At 43.5% G+C, this 19,152-nt stretch overlaps 1 protein-coding gene across 3 annotated transcripts in view; it reads left to right on the plus strand.

The window, feature by feature from the left end:
• The window catches only part of LOC141156683 (cytochrome P450 3A8-like), a 476,433-nt gene that overhangs the window by 436,687 nt on the left and 20,594 nt on the right, over positions 1-19,152 (plus strand). For all 3 annotated transcript variants that reach the window (XM_073642945.1, XM_073642936.1, XM_073642955.1), the window contains 5 exons: positions 5,174-5,301; positions 5,607-5,688; positions 6,090-6,250; positions 7,623-7,849; positions 8,487-8,649. In XM_073642945.1, the coding sequence (XP_073499046.1) occupies positions 5,174-5,301; positions 5,607-5,688; positions 6,090-6,250; positions 7,623-7,849; positions 8,487-8,649 (761 nt within the window). The remainder of the gene's footprint in view (positions 1-5,173; positions 5,302-5,606; positions 5,689-6,089; positions 6,251-7,622; positions 7,850-8,486; positions 8,650-19,152) is intronic.

The raw sequence follows: 19,152 nt of genomic DNA on the forward strand, positions 1-19,152 counted from the left end.
AAAGCCTTGTTCTCTCTGAATTCTTCCAGGTCTCTAATAAAGAATCTATGTTTTTTATCTTTCAGATGGTATTGATATCATTTGATAATGTTTTGCAACTGTGATTCTGTTTTAGAGAAATCTGGTTCAGATGAGAATTTTTTGGTGGTTTCAATTTGCTCCTTCAGGACATCATTAAGTCTGGCTAGGGAGGCCCTTTCCTCCTGCAACAAAAGTTGCATTAGCTTAATGGAACTGTCTGTGGCCTCTTTTTCCCATTTAGCTAGTAATTTGGGATCTTTATATCGATAGCCAGGTGTTAGAGTAATCCTAAGGTGCCTCGGGACTGTCCCTGATTTAATTTAGTTATCAATACTTTGTACTTCCCACCATGATGAGATTTGTTCTTTATACACCTTGGAGAGTTATTTAAATGCTGCAATAGAGGTGGGGGTGTATTTTTTCTGGGTGAAGGCCCTGTCAGCGAATACTTCTTTTGTTTCAGAGAACCATTGGTTGGTATCTAACCCTGTAGTGAGAAATCCTGCCATACTATAGTCAGTGAAAAGAAGCTGGGCATGTATATGTAAAGAAAAGCCAATGTATTCCAATATGAATGAGCAAAAATTGGACTATTAAAAATATCTTTATTAGAAAAGAAGTTAAAACTATTGTTACATTCAAGACAAACAAGATCTGGGTTCCAGGCAAGGTGGAACTATTAACACATGGTGCTGTAGCCAAAACAACATCTGCAACAAAAAACACGCATCAATCACCACATGAGCACATATGGGGCACAGTAGCCCCTATGTATATAATAAGAAAGACTGTGAGTATCACAGAGTGCCAAATAAAATCTAGGTGGACATTTCAATATGTCCACATGAACATTGTTTGTACCATATCATGTATTTGACTAAAAAAGATATCTAACTTGTTATTTTGATACCACTCACCCTACCAGATACAGAGCCAAAAGCCATATGCCCTCTAATAGGCCCCCATCATGGTTTAGCTCATTATGGCTGTACCGGAGGATACTGCCCTCGTTAGCACAAAGGGAGAGTATGGATATCCAATATTATGCAAATCGCTCAAATATAACCTGTGACCATGGCAACAGATGTTGTTAATCAATGTCAGTCACCCTGTGACCATGGCATCAAATGCTGTTAATAAATATCAGTCACCTAATATGTAGAGTGGCGGTATGAGCTTAATTAAGCTCATTCTCAAAGGTACACCAGCCACATATTAAAGAAAAAGGAAAGGTCTCACCCGATTATCAGGATGCGGAAGGCTGTAATACCAGATGCCTTAAGGGTGCCTGTATCCTTATGAACTCCCAACGTGTTTCGTCAGGGATACTGACTCATCAGGGGAGAACGAATCAACTTTTTTACCTCAATCAACTCTGCTCGCAGTTCTCCTATTATTTCCACCCAGTCAGCGCTGGCGGTCCTCTCTTTTGTTGGTGATTTAAGGTTCCCTCTCGGAGGTGGTACTGAAGGGTCTCCATGATGATCTTTGGACTGGCCACCGTAGGTCTCCAACTTCTGCTGACTCATTTTGGTGATTTTAGGAGCAGAGCCTTTCTTTAACTATTGTTCGCTCTCTGACTCCAAACTAGCTGCCTCATTCATTTTTTTCAATTAGGACTTTGTCCAGAATGCCAGGATCGTCTAGGTACTGTTTCAGCTGCAACTTAATGTCTTTGCTGATTAACCCCATTCCCAGTGATCTCAAGAACTTCTTCTGGACTAGTCCAGCATCAAACTTCTCCTCCACTTCTACATCTCTGGATGCAAACAACAGTCTATCCTTCAGTTCAATTGGTCTGATCAAGAAACTTTGGGGTGATTCATTATTTTTCTGTGAGAGGTTAATGAGTCAGTGAAACAATTCTGAAGTACTCTCTTCTTTATAGTGCCCTTTTAAAATCATCTTCAGCTGTTGCAAGGTCAATTGACTCTTCATTTCTAGCATACTACGGAGGTTCAGTCCTGGGCTGATCCCTTTCACCACCCCCTCAACGATCTCATCTGGCTGGTAGCCTTTCTGTAAGCCTGCATTGATCTGGTGCAACAAGTTCATATCAGACAGTTTCTCTTTCTGTTCACACTCTGCAATCTGTTCCAGGATCTTGAATTCTTTCCTTATGGTGATTTGTGGTGTTAGAGAGGACTGTCTTCCTGATTTATCTAACCTGAGCAGGGTAAAGGTTCTGTCTGAGTCTGTCACCCGTTCAGAGATTTTGGTCGATTCCTGCAGGGCTGTTGTTAGGGCTTTGAATTGTTCTTTCAATTCCTGTAGTTCTGTCTGCGGACGGAGATTCCAGCTTTTGGTAATTGGTGACGCCCCTCCATCCTCCAACTTCAACCTGGTTAGAAACTGTGTTAGCTCCTGGAGAAACGTCCCCATGACATCTTCAGCTTCTTTCTTCCCCAGCTCATCCATTTTTGCATTAATAGCAGCTAACAGTTGCCTGTGGTTGTGTGCTTTAGAAATCTGTTCTTCTGACATCTTTATATGTTCTGCTACTGTTCTCAATTCTTCACAGGTTAACTGAAGAAGCAGCTCACCAATTCTGTCTATTTGTATTTCCACATCCATTGCTGCTAGTGAGTTTTCTTTAGGCCTGGTCCCCTTTAACTGGTGTAGCAGAGTTGAATTGAGGTGTTGTGCTGCTGTATTTTTCCACACACTTTTCATCTTCTCCCTCTACATGATAATTCCCACTCAGGCCTCTAGGTTCAGATAGGGCGAGACGAATTTCATGAATTCGTTGGAATCCTGGGGGAACCGTTACTCAGGGCAACCATAGACTGCAGCTTCTCTCAGGCACACGATAGATTCAAGAGCTGACCAGACACATCTGACAAGAGTCTTTTTCAAGAGTTTAACAGTGGAATTTAATCTGAAGCACGGCCAGTGCAATTCAGGGATATTACAGCACAATCTTCATTACAATACAGTCTGAGTTTCTTGAGCAACCAGCTCCAGTAACAATGCAGTAGTTTCTTCACAAGGCACAGTATTACAGTTTCTTCAGTAGCATAATTCAGCATAGATTAGATCTCTTAGCAGCACACTTCTCTGCATACACAACCACAGGCTTTTCGTTCACAAGGACACAGTAGTAGACAGCATTCTTTATCCTGCATGGAGATGGAGGGGGGGGCTTAATGAGGGAGATGATCCCTGTCCCAAAATTCATTCCAGTCCTTATCTTCCTGCCCAATAGTACTCTGCACTGTTAGTTCAGGGAGTTTATCTGACCTGTGTTTAGTTTCTCTCCTGATCTGAATCCTGTTCAGTTGCCTTCTGTCAGATACAGATAACACACTACCTTTCTCTTCGGCTTCAGCCAGACTACAATAACAAGTTCCCCACAATCCCCCTGGGGGGACATGCAGAAGTAGTGCTGTTGCTTCAAAAGCATCCAGCAACTAGAGGGGTTAACACAGTCACAAGAGACAGGGAGTGTTTTAGCAGAGCCCCAAGGTGATTGTGAGGAAGTTGTTTACTGTCTGGCTGGAGCCAAAGAGAAAGGTGGTATGTGATCTGTATATCACAGAAGGCAAGGGAACAGAATTCAGGTCAGGAGGGAAGCTCAACACAGGTCAGATAAACTCCCTGAGTTAACAGTGTGGAGTATTATCAGGCAGAAAAATAAGGACTGGAGGGAATTGTGTCATAGGGATCTTCTCCCTCATCAAACCCTCCCCCCCTCCATCTCCATGGAGGATACAGAATACTGTGTACTATTGAGTCATTGTGAAGGAAAAGCCTGTGGTTGTGTATGCATAGAAGTGTGCTGCTAAGAGATCTAATCTGTGCTCAATTATGCTACTGAAGAGACTGACATTACTGTGCCTGCCTTATTAAACTGTACTGTAATGAATATTGGTGCTGTACTATCCCTGAATTGCACTGGAAGTGCTTCAGATTAAATTACACTGTTAAACTGTTGAAAAAGACTCTTGTCAGATGTGTCTGGTCAGCAACTGAATCTATCGTGTGCCTGAGAGAAGCTGCAGCCTATGGTCGCCCTGAGTAACGGTTCCCCCAGGATTCCAACGAATTAATGAAACCCATCTCGCCCTATCTGAACATAGCGGTGTAACATGTGCAAACACTTTATGATGATGTCTTAGGCTATGTGCCCACGATGCAGAAATGAAGCAGAAAATTTCTGCAGCATTTCTGCATCTCCCTGGCAGAAAAAACGCATGCAGATTGTGCATGCGTTTTTCCTGTAGAATACATGCGGATTCACATGCGTATCCACATGCGTTAACGCATGTGTTTCCGCATGCGGACTGACAAGCACTTTCCAGGCGATAGCATCACTTGGAAAGTGCTTGACAACTAGGTCACACTGTATAAATCCATGCAAACGGCATGGATTTATACAGTGTGACCGTAAAAATAAAAAAAATAAAGCTATACTTACCTCCGATGCCGCCGCGTGTGCTGTCGCACTCCTTCCTGGTTCCTTCCTGGCTTGCCGGCATCTCGCGAGACAGCCTGCGGTCACATGACCGCGACGCCATCTCAAGTCCTGGAAGGAGAAGCGCTGCTGGCAAGCAGAGAGAAGTCGCCGGACAGGTGAATATAAACTTTCTTTTTTATTTTATTCTTTTTTTTACAGGTACAATGGTACCCAGGTCTGGTTGAGAGTCTCCTCTCCTCCAGAACTGGGTACCATCCGCACATTGAGACGCATGATATCCGCTTGTACAAATGTACAGACGCGGATATTATGCGTCTCAATGCAAGTCAATGGCGGCGCTTCCGCAAAATTAATGAACATGCTGTGGATTTATGAGCGCAGCAGAAACGCTGCGGAAAAATCCGCAGCATGTGCATTGACATTGCGGAATGCCATTGGGGACCATGGGGTGCGGATTACCATGCGTTTTTGAAGCGTTTCCGCTACGGAAATTCCGCAGCGGAAACACATGAAAAACGCATCATGTGCACGCAGCCTAAATGTCATACTTTGAAATCAGGTTTAGTTACATTTGGCATCTGATATGCGCTACTTGATTGATTGATTTAAACATTACACCAAGTATAGCCATCACTTCTTCTGTCTCCATAAAAGTCAGAAAAGGCCTCTAGCTCCTAGAAAATAATAATCACAATGCTCATGAAATCATGTTTTCCTGTATAATTTTTCTTACAGTTCTGTTTCCATTCCTGATTCCTCTTTTGGAAAAACTGAATTTCTGCTTACTTCCAATGAGCGTCCTCAACTTTTTTCAAGATGCTATAAAAAGCATTAAGAAAAACAGACAGAAAGGAATTCATAAGGTAAGTGAATGTGTAATTCCAACTGGGAAATATGTAGTGGTGGGATTCCCTCTTTGTCCTCTACCACCCATCTTGATTGTTATGGAAGGGACAAAATGTTGATGTTTTGTAATTCTGAGCCCAAGTTGATTTTTAAATATTGGAGAACCCCATTAATAAAAAGGCTGGGAATAATATATAATGCCACAATGTAAGAAGTAGTGAAGGTAGTCACTAAATTATCTGAGACATAGTACTAAAGTAAAATGCAAAGGGTTAGGAATACTGCATTTTTGCTTGTTCTGATCTTTTCTTATGTCTTTCAGGATCGAGTAGATTTCCTACAACTCATGGTAGATGCTCAGATTAGAGGCAACAGTACAGGAGAGTCAGATCATGGCTATAAAGGTATGAAGGCTGACATTTCTCATCTTTCTTAAATGGTGTTCCATGTGGCCTTCAGATGCTGTTGAGCTTTTACAGATTAGAATTTTGCTAGAACCTATTATACAATAATTTTGTGATACAATGTACTGAGTGTAAAACATTAGAAGAAGAGAATTTACTGGACACTAATCTTGATTCCATCCGAAGCATACTGATGGCGGGTGGATTTCTTCAAGAAGACCATTGCCTGCTTGTCATTCTACTTAGGATTGTAGAAGAAACCCAGGATTTTAAAATAATATAAGACCCCTTAAACAACAAACATATGTTTTTGTCTTTTTATTGACCAGGTCTTTGTTGCAGAAAGGTGTACGCCCGCTCACATGTAAGATAACCAACTCTATGTTGTATGTACTTCACAGAATTGACAGACTCGGAAATTATGGCTCAGGGACTTATCTTCATTATGGCTGGTTATGAGACCACCAGCACTACACTCATGTTTCTGGCTTACCATCTGGCAACTCACCCGGATGTGCAAACCAAACTTCAGGAGGAAATTGACACCTTTCTTCCCAATAAGGTACACCGATATGGAATAATGGCACGAAATGGTGCTCGCTAATTATATACTATATGTATCAATATGGTGACTCATATTTAGTTCAATGTTTGGGTGTCTGAGGTCTCGAAAGTTTGAAATAGAAAAGCTTGGAAGCTTGGGACATGTACAGAGCCAAAAATCGTAGATACAAACCAGGCTAAAAATATTTACCCAAGAAAATAACTACAACTACTATAAATATATCCAACACAACCGGCACAAAGACATATTGATGGGTGAACCTACAGGGAAAAACCCATAGTAACATGGAACCAGTCACAATACTAAGACAGTGTATAAAAAATGACCAAAAGAGTATAATATATAGACTAATTTAAATTGAAGTGCCAAAAGACTGATTTCCTAAAAAGAGGGTTAGAAAAGGTACAAGCAATAGTAGCAGAAAAACAGCATTTCACAAATACTTTGTCAGGGGTCCTGTTGTGTTGGGCATATTTATGCTTTTTAACTTATATTTAATTAAAGCAAATTTTTACCCTTTTACAACAACTTTTGTCCCTGCAGGTTTTTGGATCTTGTTTCATAGTCTTGGATTTGGACTCCCTACTTTACATAGGGTTCCAATTTCTGCTTTCATTAAAATAACTAGTATAATGGTACAATATAGGGAAGTAATGCCATTTACTTTATATAATATATATTGATTATATTTGTAAATGCTTTTCCAGCACATTTTCATTCTAATAGTAGCACTATGAGTAGATGCAGCAAATAAAATTTAATATTATGTCCATCGAGCATTGTATAATACAAAATCTGAAGAATCACATATTTATATACAATAAGACACAGAAATAATGCAATAGATGAGACAAGTGATGTAAAGCAGAACTATCATTATGGGAGATGGATAAACAGTTGTGGCCATAAATATTGCAATAGTGATAGATAAGGAGTGTGAAAGTTTAATTATTCTGTGATTGAAGTCTGGTAGAGTTTTGTAATGCCCCCACAGGTCTGAGGAGCACATTCCTTAGTTGATGAAGAATGACATAAATCCATGCTCTTCTGTCAAGAAGCTAAATATTCTTTCAGTTAGATATGACCTGCTCCTGTTTTCAGCTCTAAGGGCTTGTTCACATGTTGCGATTCAACGTTGCAAGATTTTAAGCAAACTTCCACATTAAAGCCAGAATAGACATAATAATGGCCAAAATAGCAAAACACGCCTCTCACGGAAAATTAATTAGTAATAACATAATTTGTAACAACTTGCTATCATTTGCGAATGTGGTAATAATTTATGAATATCTGATTATATTAGAACATGATCTCAAATATACCAAAGGTGAAGAAGCAAAGTATTCAATGTATTCATCGTTGTCTTCAGGCTCCCCCGATATATGAAGCTCTGATGCAGATGGAGTACCTTGATATGGTGCTTCATGAAACCTTACGACTCTATCCCGCAGCTGGGAGAATTGAACGTGTTTGTAAGACCACAACTGAGATCAATGGAGTGACTATCCCAAAGGACGCTGTGATTGTTATCCCAGTCTTTGTGCTGCACCGTGACCCCGAGTTCTGGCCTGATCCAGAGGAATTCCGACCTGAAAGGTATCATATAGGTGGGGTCATTTTTTGGAGAAACATAAAGGCCCCAATTCATCATTTGTGTTTTTTAAAGTCCCTTTCCTTTTTTGTCTTGTGGCATTAGTTTACATTTTTGCGTCAGACTGATGCACACAATTCATGAATTTGGCACAATGTAAAAAATGGGCTTTTTTCCTGTGTTGAACTGTATTTGGGACTTTTGACGCAAAAATTTTGCCAGATTGTGGGAGTATATGAAAATACACCAGGGGGACTAATGTGAAGTTGCGCCAAATTTTGCGAATTTTTAAAAATCAGGAGAAAACATCTGGAATTGCTAAACTCTGCCCACAAAGCAGAAAAAAACAATCAATCACTTATAACATATAGTTTAAAAAAGGCACAAATAGAATAAAGAACTGAGTGCAAACAAAAAAGGTGCAAATCACACAAAACTAGACAAAAAACAGGCGCAAAGGCAATGATGAATCGGGGCCAATGAGTATAAAGAGAAAAACTCAATAATATTGAATATTAAATAGCCGGCCAATTATGCTGCAATCAATGGGTTCTGATAGCTTTACTCTAATGTGTTTGGGGTCTTTACACTACTGCATTATTCATTTTATTAAGTTTTGTGTTATATCTTTTTCATGCACAGATTTAGTAAAGAGAACAGGGAGACACGAGACCCTTACACCTTCCTACCATTTGGAGCTGGACCACGGAACTGCATAGGGATGAGATTTGCCATGATCAGTATGAAATCAGTCATCACCCTGCTACTGCAGAACTTCTCTTTCCGAACTTGCAAAGACACTCCAGTAAGTATATATAGTTGAAACCAGAAGTTTACATACAGTATATAAAAAGACACTTATGCATGTTTTTCTCCTGTGGTCTAATGAAACTAAAATTTAACTTTTTGGGCATAATGACCATCATTACATTTGAAGGAAAAAGGGAGAAGCTTGGAAGCCTAAGAACACCATCCCAACTGTGAAACATGTGAGTGGCAGCATCATGTTGTGGGGTTGTTTTGCCGCAGAAGGGACTGGTGCATTTCACAAAATAGATGGCATCATGAGTAAAAAAGATTATGTGGCAAATTTGAATGCTCGAGTGCTCGACCCGAGCAACGAGCCCAATGTAAGTCTATGAGAAACTCGAGCATTTTTCCAGCGGCACTCCCCATAGGTCTGCAGGGGGCCTAAAAACGATCCAAATCGATGGGAACAGTGTTCCAATGACATGGGAACAGCATGAGGAAGACCTCTGGAAGCATCTCTGACTGCCAGGTCACTGCTGTCAACAATGTTGTCAGAATATTACGCCATTTTTACGGGCTCACAATAAAACATACAAAAACGAAACCAAAATGGATTTTCTGGGTAAAAATGTTAAAGAACATCCTTTTCAGGGTAATGACTTGTATATTAGGTAAAATAAATAAACAAAAACAAAAATACTCCTCCACACCTTGGGCTATGTTCACACGTAGCATTTTTAATGTGTTTTTGCACTTTTGCATGGCTTTCAACGGTGAAAAATACATTTACCAGTAAATGTCATTTTAACATTTTACTACCTTATCTTCCCATGTGATGTGTGAGACATGATCAGATACATGCATACAGTGCTGAAAAGACATGGAAACAGCATGAGGAAGACTCCTGGGAGCATCTCTGACTCCCAGGTCACTGCCAAAAGCTGTAGTCATCAGACGTGATCCTATATTACTACGGTAATAATACAGACATTTTGGCAATGTGACAAATATTAAACTCCATTTAAAATGGGCATGAAGTTTTGCAAGGGATGACAGGGAAGTGGATGTTATGGTGATGGTGCGCGCAGAGGCCGAGGCTGTGGGCAAGATGAAACTGTGCCTGCTGAGGGAGCACAACAAGCAACCACATCATGTTGAACTACCTTTCTGTCCCAATTTCTAGGGGGCTGCGGAACACCACTATTGAATCCAGAGCAGTGTGAAAAGGTTGTTGGATGGATAGCAGATAATGCTTCCAGTCAGTTTGCCACCACCACCATTCTGTCTTCCACATCTCAATAGCTGTGAGTCTGGACCAGATTATTATTATTACTTTAGCGCCATTTATTCCATGGCGCTTTACATGTGAAAAAGAGGTATACATCACAAAAACAATTACAATAATCTTGACAGCGACTGGTACAGGAGAGGAGAGGACCCTGCCCGCGAGGGCTCACAGGTCTACAATGGATGGGTGAGGATGCAGTAGGTGATGATAGAGCTGGTCGTGCAGCGGTATGGTGGAGCAAGGGTTACTGCAGGTTGTAAGCTTGTCGGAAGAGGTGGGTCTTCAGGTGGCTTTTGAAGGCTTCAACAGTAGACGAGAGTCTGATATGTTGGGTTAGACAGTAGAGATGAGCGGTGTTCGACTAGAACTGTTCGCCAATCTCATATTCGAGCTGTTTTGGGCGGTGTTCGAGTTGTTCGACGAACCCGAACGATTTGCAAAAAATTCGGCTGTTCGAGGTTATGTTCGATAACTGTTCGTGCACCAAAAGCGTGTCCTGCATGTCTGGCGCTATTTAGAGCACCAATCATGCAGGGATTGTCTGCCACTCACTGTAATGCCACAGCCATGGTGGTTGTGGCATTACAGTGATTGCCCAAATCGATGGGAACAGTGCCAACAGTGAAACATGAAAAGCCGGCAATTCAGCAGCGGCATACACCGGTACCCGACAATTTAGAACCGAAAGAATAGAGCTTCACACATAGATTAGATAGAAACATGTCAGCCACATATATACGAAGTACAGTGAAAGTGCTGCTTACTGTACTTGTCATTTAGCGTAAAGGATTTATCAAAAAAAATAATAGTGTTTTCATGCACCGTCTCTTTAAAAAAGCCGGCCGGCAATTCAGCAGCGGTACCCGACAATATATAACAGACAGAATAGAGCTTCACACATAGATTAGATAGATAGAAACATGTCAGCCACATATATACGAAGTACAGTGACAGTGTTGCTTACTGTACTTGTCATTTAGCGTAAAGGATTTATCAAAAAAAATAATAGTGTTTTCATGCACCGTCTCTTTAAAAAAGCCGGCCGGCAATTCAGCAGCGGTACCCGACAATTTATAACAGACAGAATAGAGCTTCACACATAGATTAGATAGATAGAAACATGTCAGTCACATATATATGAAGTACAGTGATAGTGTTGGTTACTGTACTTGTCATTTAGTATTAAAATAAAGGATTTATTATTAAAAAAATTGGCGTGGGGTTCCCCTTAATTTTAGGCTCTAGCGGAGGTTAAGCAGACGGCTGGGGCAGATGTTTGAAGCCTGGGAAGGGGGTAATACCCACGGAGCTTCCCAGGCTACTAATATCAGCCCCCAGCTGAATACATAGCCTTTACTAGCTATTAAAATGGGGGACCCCCCCAAAAAAATGACGTGGGGTCCCCCCTAATTTAATAGCTAGCAAAGGCTAGGCAGACAGCTGGGGGCTGATATTAATAGCCCAGGAAGGGAGCCATGAATATTGGCCCCCTCCCAGGCTAGAAACACCAGCCGTCAGCCGCCCCAGAAATGGCGCATTCATAGGATGCGCCAATTCTGGCACTTAGCCTCGCTCTTCCACGCTGCCCTGGTGCGGTGGCAGGGGGTAATAGGGTTGGGGTTGATGTCAGCTTATAATGCCAGCTGACATCAAGCCCAGGTTAGTAATGGAGAGGCGTCTATAAGACACCCCCATTACTAACCCCATAGTCAAAGTTAAAAAAAACACAAACACCCAGAATAAAGTCCTTTAATTGAAATAAAGACACAATCCTTTATTGTTCTAAATTAAACCATACTTACCGTCACGCCCATTCCAGCTGAAGCCAACGATCTCCTGCAATAAAAGAAAAATAATAAAGCAACCTCATCCTTACCTTTCCATGGTTCCCACGACAGCTTCAGCTCTGCTACATCGAGATGACAGGCTGGACCGCAGCAGAACGCTGCCATCCAGCCTCTCATCCCGCAGACACTGAGAAGCGCAGGCTTGCTTGCGCTGCTCAGCGTCTCTCTGTGACGACATCCAGATGAGCCGAGTTCATATCCAATGAACTCGGCTCACCTCATGCACGTCACTGACAGCGTGGGAAAATTCTCACGCTGAAGCGGTGAGTGCAGGAGAATTCTCCCACGCTGTCAGTGACGTGCATAAGGTGAGCTCATGTCCAATGAACTCAGCTCACCTCCTGCACGTCACTGACAGCGTGGGAGAATTCTCCTGCACTCAGCGCTTCAGCGTGAGAATTCTCCCACGCTGAAGCGCTGAGTGCAGGAGAATTTTCCCACGCTGTCAGTGACGTGCATAAGGTGAGCTCATGTCCAATGAACTCAGCTCACCTCCTGCACGTCACTGACAGCGTGGGAGAATTCTCCTGCACTCAGCGCTTCAGTGTGAGAATTCTCCCACGCTGAAGCGCTGAGTGCAGGAGAATTTTCCCACGCTGTCAGTGACGTGCATGAGGTGAGCCGAGTTCATTGGACATTAACTCGGCTCATCTGGATGCCCTCACAGAGAGACACTGTGGAGCGCAAGCAAGCCTGCGCTTCTCAGTGTCTGCGGGATGACAGGCTGGATGGCAGCGTTCTGCTGCGGTCCAGCCTGTCATCTCGATGTAGCAGAGCTGAAGCTGTCATGGGAACCATGGAAAGGTAAGGATGATGTTGCTTTATTATTTTTCTTTTATTTCAGGAGATCGTTGGCTTCAGCTGGAATGGGCGTGATGGTAAGTATGGTTTAATTTAGAACAATAAAGAATTGTGTGTTTATTTCAATTAAAGGACTTTTTTCTGGGTGTTGTGTTTTTTTTAAATACTTTACTAGAAATTCATGGTGGTCTTGTCTAATATTGGCGTGACCCCATGAATTTCGGGCTTAGGGCCAGCTGATAATGCCAAGCTGGCCCTAACCCCTTTATTACCCAGTGAGCCACCGCATCAGGGCCCTGGATGAGTTGGGTACAGCGCCAGAAGATGGCGCTTCTATGAACGCGCCATTTTCCGGGGTGGCTGCGGACTGCAATTTGCAGCGGGGGTGGCCCAGAAAGCTTGGGCCTCCCTGCGCTGCGGATTCCAGCCCCCAGCTGCCTAGTTGTACCTGGCTGGACACAAAAACAGGGCGAAGCCCCACGTCAATTTTCTTTAAATTATTTCATGAAATAATTAAGAAAAAAAGGGCTTCCCTATATTGTTGTGTCCGGCCAGGTACAAATAGGCAGCTGGTGGTTGGGGGCAGCCCGTTCCTGCCTGCTGTACCTGGCTGGACACAAATATAGTGCGAAGCCCCACGTCAATTTTTTTTAAATTATTTCATGAATTTCCTGAAATAATTTAAAAAAATTGAAGTGGGGCTTCGCACTATATTTGTGTCCAGCCAGGTACAGCAGGCAGGAACGGGCTGCCCCCATCCACCAGCTGCCTATTTGTACCTGGCCGGACACAACAATATAGGGAAGCCCTTTTTTTCTTAATTATTTCATGAATTTCATGAAATAATTAAAAAAAATTGAAGTGGGGCTTCGCACTATATTTGTGTCCAGCCAGGTACAGCAGGCAGGAACGGGCTGCCCCCAACCACCAGCTGCCTATTTGTACCTGGCCGGACACAACAATATAGGGAAGGCCTTTTTTTCTTAATTATTTCATGAATTTCATGAAATAATTAAAAAAAAAGTACGTGGGGCTTCGCCCTATTTTTGTGTCCAGCCATGTACAACTAGGCAGCTGGGGGCTGGAATCTGCAGCGCAGGGAGGCCCAAGCTTTCTGGGCCCCCCCCCGCTACAAATTGCAGTCCGCAGCCACCCCGGAAAATGGCGCGTTCATAGAAGCGCCATCTTCTGGCGCTGTACCCAACTCATCCAGGGCCCTGGTGCGGTGGCTCACTGGGTAATAAAGGGGTTAGGGCCAGCTTGGTATTATCAGCTGGCCCCAAGCCCAAAATTCATGGGGTCACGCCAGTATTAGACATGACCGCCATGAATTTCTAGTAAAGTATTTAAAAAAAACACAACACCCAGAATAAAGTCCTTTAATTGAAATAAAGACACAATTCTTTATTGTTCTAAATTAAACCATACTTACCATCACACCCATTCCAGCTGAAGCCAACGATCTCCTGCAATAAAAGAAAAATAATAAACCAACCTCATCCTTACCTTTCCATGGTTCCCACGACAGCTTCAGCTCTGCTACATCGAGATGACTGGCTGGACCGCAGCAGAACGCTGCCATCCAGCCTGTCATAACGCAGACACTGAGAAGAGCAGGCATGCTTGCGCTCCTCACTGTCTCGCTGTGACGGCATCCAGATGAGCCGAGGTCATGTCCAATGAACTCGGCTCACCTCATGCACGTCACTGACAGCGTGGGAAAATTCTCACGCTGAAGTGCTGAGTGCAGGAGAATTTTCCCACGCTGTCAGTGATGTGCATGAGGTGAGCTCATGTCCAATGAACTCAGCTCACCTCCTGCACGTCACTGACAGCGTGGGAAAATTCTCCTGCAATCAGCGCTTCAGCGTGAGAATTTTCCCACGCTGTCAGTGACGTGCATGAGGTGAGCCGAGTTCATTGGACATGAACTCGGCTCATCTGTATGTCGTCACAGAGAGATGCTGAGCAGCGCAAGCAAGCCTGCACTTCTCAGTGTCTGCGGGATGACAGGCTGGATGGCAGCGTTCTGCTGCGGTCCAGCCTGTCATCTCGATGTAGCAGAGCTGAAGCTGTCGTGGGAACCATGGAAAGGTAAGGATGAGGTTGCTTTATTATTTTTCTTTTATTGCAGGAGATCGTTGGCTTCAGCTGGAATGGGCGTGATGGTAAGTATGGTTTAATTTAGAACAATAAAGGATTGTGTCTTTATTTCAATTAAAGGACTTTATTCTGGGTGTTTGTGTTTTTTTTAACTTTGACTATGGGGTTAGTAATGGGGGTGTCTTATAGACGCCTCTCCATTACTAACCTGGGCTTGATGTCAGCTGGCATTATAAGCTGACATCAACCCCAACCCTATTACCCCCTGCCACCGCACCAGGGCAGCGTGGAAGAGCGAGGCTAAGTGCCAGAATTGGCGCATCCTATGAATGCGCCATTTCTGGGGCGGCTGACGGCTGGTGTTTCTAGCCTGGGAGGGGGCCAATATTCATGGCTCCCTTCCTGGGCTATTAATATCAGCCCCCAGCTGTCTGCCTAGCCTTTGCTAACTATTAAATTAGGGGGGACCCCACGTCATTTTTTTTGGGGGGTCCCCCATTTTAATAGCTAGTAAAGGCTATGTATTCAGCTGGGGGCTGATATTAGCAGCCTGGGAAGCTCCGTGGGTATTACCCCCTTCCCAGGCTTCAAACATCTGCCCCAGCCGTCTGCTTAACCTCCGCTAGAGCCTAAAATTAAGGGGAACCCCACGCCAATTTTTTTAATAATAAATCCTTTATTTTAATACTAAATGACAAGTACAGTAACCAACACTATCACTGTACTTCATATATATGTGACTGACATGTTTCTATCTAATCTATGTGTGATGCTCTATCTTTCTGTTCTAAATTGTCGGGTACCGCTGCTGAATTGCCGGCCGGCTTTTTTAAAGAGACAGTGCATGAAAACACTATTATTTTTTTAAATAAATCCTTTACACTAAATGACAAGTACAGTAAGCAACACTATCACTGTACTTATTATATATGTGACTGACATGTTTCTATCTATCTAATCTATGTGTGAAGCTCTATTCTTTCTGTTCTAAATTGTCGGGTACAGATGCTGAATTGCCGGCCAGCTTTTTTAAAGAGACGGTGCATGAAAACACTAATATTTTTTTTAATAAATCCTTTACACTAAATGACAAGTGCAGTAACCAACACTGTCACTGTGCTTCTTATATGTGTGACTGACATGTTTCTATCTATCTAATCTATGTGTGATGCTCTATTCCTTCTTGTCTAAATTGTCGGGTACCGGTGTATGCCGCTGCTGAATTTGCCGGCCGGCTATTTTAAAGAGAGTGTCTTCTGAGCAGTTTGTCAGCTTTTGGACACCTTTGCAGGTGTTTTCTATGTGTTTCTATGTGTTTTTGTTTGCCTGCCATTGGTTTTAACGGTGTTCGACGGTGTTCTAAGGTGTTCGACGAACAGTTCGACGAACAGTTCCTCGAACATCCCGGTGTTCGACGAACCGAACCGAACCCGAACACTACGGGGGTGGCTCAACACTATTAGACAGTTCCAGAGTAGGAGTGATGCACGGGAGAAATCTTGCATGCGATTGTGGGAAGAGGAGATAAGAGGAGAGTGGAGAAGGAGATCTTGTGAGGAATGGAGTTTGCATGCAGGTATGTACCGGGAGATTAGGTCTCAGATATACAGTACAGACCAACTGAAAATATGTCTTATTTTCTAGGTTCTTCAAAGTAGCCACCTTTTGCTTTGACGATTGCTTTGCACACTCTTGGCATTCTCTTGATGAGCTTCAAGAGGTAGTCACCGGAAATGGTTTTCACTTCACAGGTGTGCCCTGTCAGGTTTAATAAGTGGGATTTCTTGCCTTATAAATGGGGTTGGGATCATCAGTTGTGTTGTGCAGAAGTCTGGTGGATACACAGCTGATAGTCCTACTGAATAGACTGTTAGAATTTGTATTATGGCAAGAAAAAGCAGCTAAGTAAAGAAAAACGAGTGGCCATCAGTCAGTCAGTGTGAAAAATTGGGAAAACTTTGAAAGTGTCCCCAAGTGCAGTTGCAAAAACCATCAAGTGCTACAAAGAAACTGGCTCACATGAGGACCGCCCCAGGAAAGGAAGACCAAGAGTCACCTCTGCTTCTGAGGATAAGTTTATCCGAGTCACCAGCCTCAGAAATTGCAGGTTAACATCAGCTCAGATTAGAGACCAGGTCAATTCCACACAGAGTTCTAGCAGCAGACACATCTCTACAACAACTGTTAAGAGGAGACTTTGTGCAGCAAGCCTTCATGGTAAAATAGCTGCTAGGAAACCACTGCTAAGGACAGGCAACAAGCAGAAGAGACTTGCTCGGGCTAAAGAACACAAGGAATGGATATTAGACCAGTGGAAATCTGTGCTTTGGTCTGATGAGTCCAAATTTGAGATCTTTGGTTCCAACCACCGTGTCTTTGTGCGTCGCAGAAAAGGTGAACGAATGGACTCTACATGCCTGGTTCGCACTGTGAAGCATGGAGGAGGAGGTGTGATGGTGTGGGGGTGCTTTGCTGGTGACACTGTTGGGGATTTATTCAAAATTGAAGGCATACTGAACCAGCAAGGCTACCACAGCACCTTGCAGCGGCATGCTATTCCATCTGGTTTGCATTTAGTTGGACCATCATTTATTTTTCAACAGGACAATGACCCCAAACACACCTCCAGGCTGTGTAAGGGCTGTTTAACCAAGAAATAGAGTGATGGGGTGCTACGCCAGATGACCTGGCCTCCACAGTCACCAAACCTGAACCCAATCGAGATGGTTTGGGGTGAGCTGGACTGCAGAGTGAAGGCAAAAGGGCCAACAAGTGCTAAGCATCTTTGGGAACTCCTTCAAGATTGTTGGAAGACCATTTCCGGTGACTACCTCTTGAAGCTCATCAAGAGAATTCCAAGAGTGTGCAAAGCAGTCATCAAAGCAAAAGGTGGCTACTTTGAAGAACCTAGAATATAAGACATATTTTCAGTTGTTTCACACTTTTTTGTTAAGTATATAATTCCACATGTGTTAATTCATAGTTTTGATGCCTTCAATGTGAATGTACAATTTTCATAGTCATGAAAATACAGAAAAATCTTTAAATGAGAAGGTGTGTCCAAACTTTTGATCTGTACTGTATGGAGGAGACAGGTTGTGGATGGCTTTGCATGTCATGCTAAGGTTTTGAACTGGAGTCTCTGGACAATGGGGAGCCAGTGAAGGGATTGACAGAGAGGAGAGGCGAGGGAATAGTGGGGGGACAGGTGAATTAGTCGGGCAGCAGAGTTTAGGATAGATTGGAGGGGTGCGAGAGTGTTGGAAGGTGCAAGAGTGTTGGAAGGGAGGCCACAGAGCAGGAGTTTCCAGTCGTTGAGGCGGGAGATGATGAGGGCTTGCACTACTGTTTTTACAAATTCTTGTTTGTGGAATGTGCGGATCCGGGAGATATTTTTTACTTGGAGTCGGCATATTCCTACTTCCGAGTGCCCTGAGACAACTGATCCCACACTTGGGTGGATGATGAAGCCAGGGTCCAGAAAAAGTGTCTGCGGATGACGCCACTGCCTCTTCCCCATTATACATGCACACCAAGCCTCCATGATGCAGGCAAAAATGCCCCCCAGCCTGCACCTGTCGATGCACTCTTGCAACCATCACCATCAGCAACCAGGTCCACGTCCTTGCCCCAGCGCAGCGTTCAGTTGTCCCTAACCCAGGTGGAATGAAAGCACAAATACACAGCCAACCACCCACAGGCCACATTACTAAACTGCCACATTTCTTGACTGCTTGCACTAGAAATGTAGCCTTTTAGGCTCATGGAGCTGAAAGCTTTCGACAACCTCATGGCGGCGGCAGTCCCCAGCCGCCACTCTTTCTCCCGGTGTCGTCCCCGCCTTATACAAGCACGGGTCCCAGAACATTACCCATACCTTCACCAGCGCAATTAGTGGGAAGGACTGCCTAACCACAAACACGTGGACAAGTGAATGTGGCCAGGGATGGTACAACTTACTGACGCATCACAGGGTTAATATTGTGGAAGCCGGGACCCAGTGGGACCCTGGGATGGAACACGTCTTCCCGACGCATAGGATTGCGGGCCCTGGGACAATCAAGCTTCAACACAATAGTCACAAAGTAGACATCAGCAGTATTAGGTCTCCTAGTCAACGAGCAAATTATTCATGATGATACAGGCCACCACCTCCTTAGCTTGCTGCTGGTACTTTTCTGTGGGAATCAGCTTAGCTCCAACCAGCCTGTAATATTTCCAGTGAATTATGGCATGACTCCATGATATTAGCAGTGCCCCCAGTACCTGTAGCAAAGTCATACCACAATTTACTTTTCAGGAATATTATTTGGAAGACTGAGTGGCTGCCCAAATACATTAGTTTCTCACAAAGGAGCTCAAGATACTGAGTGGAAGTAGGTGCAAGTTTCTCCAGCATGTTAGATATCAGAGGGAGAAGAGAGAGGGCAGCACAGTGGCTAAGTGGTTAGCATTGAAGCCTTGCAGCACTGTGGTCCTGGGTTCAAATCCCACCAAGGATACCATCTGCAAGGATTTT

Source organism: Phyllobates terribilis, unplaced genomic scaffold (genome assembly GCF_046119375.1).
Source record: "Phyllobates terribilis strain yellow unplaced genomic scaffold, ASM4611937v1 Scaffold_1__5_contigs__length_1240528914, whole genome shotgun sequence".
NCBI classification, from domain to species: domain Eukaryota; kingdom Metazoa; phylum Chordata; class Amphibia; order Anura; family Dendrobatidae; genus Phyllobates; species Phyllobates terribilis.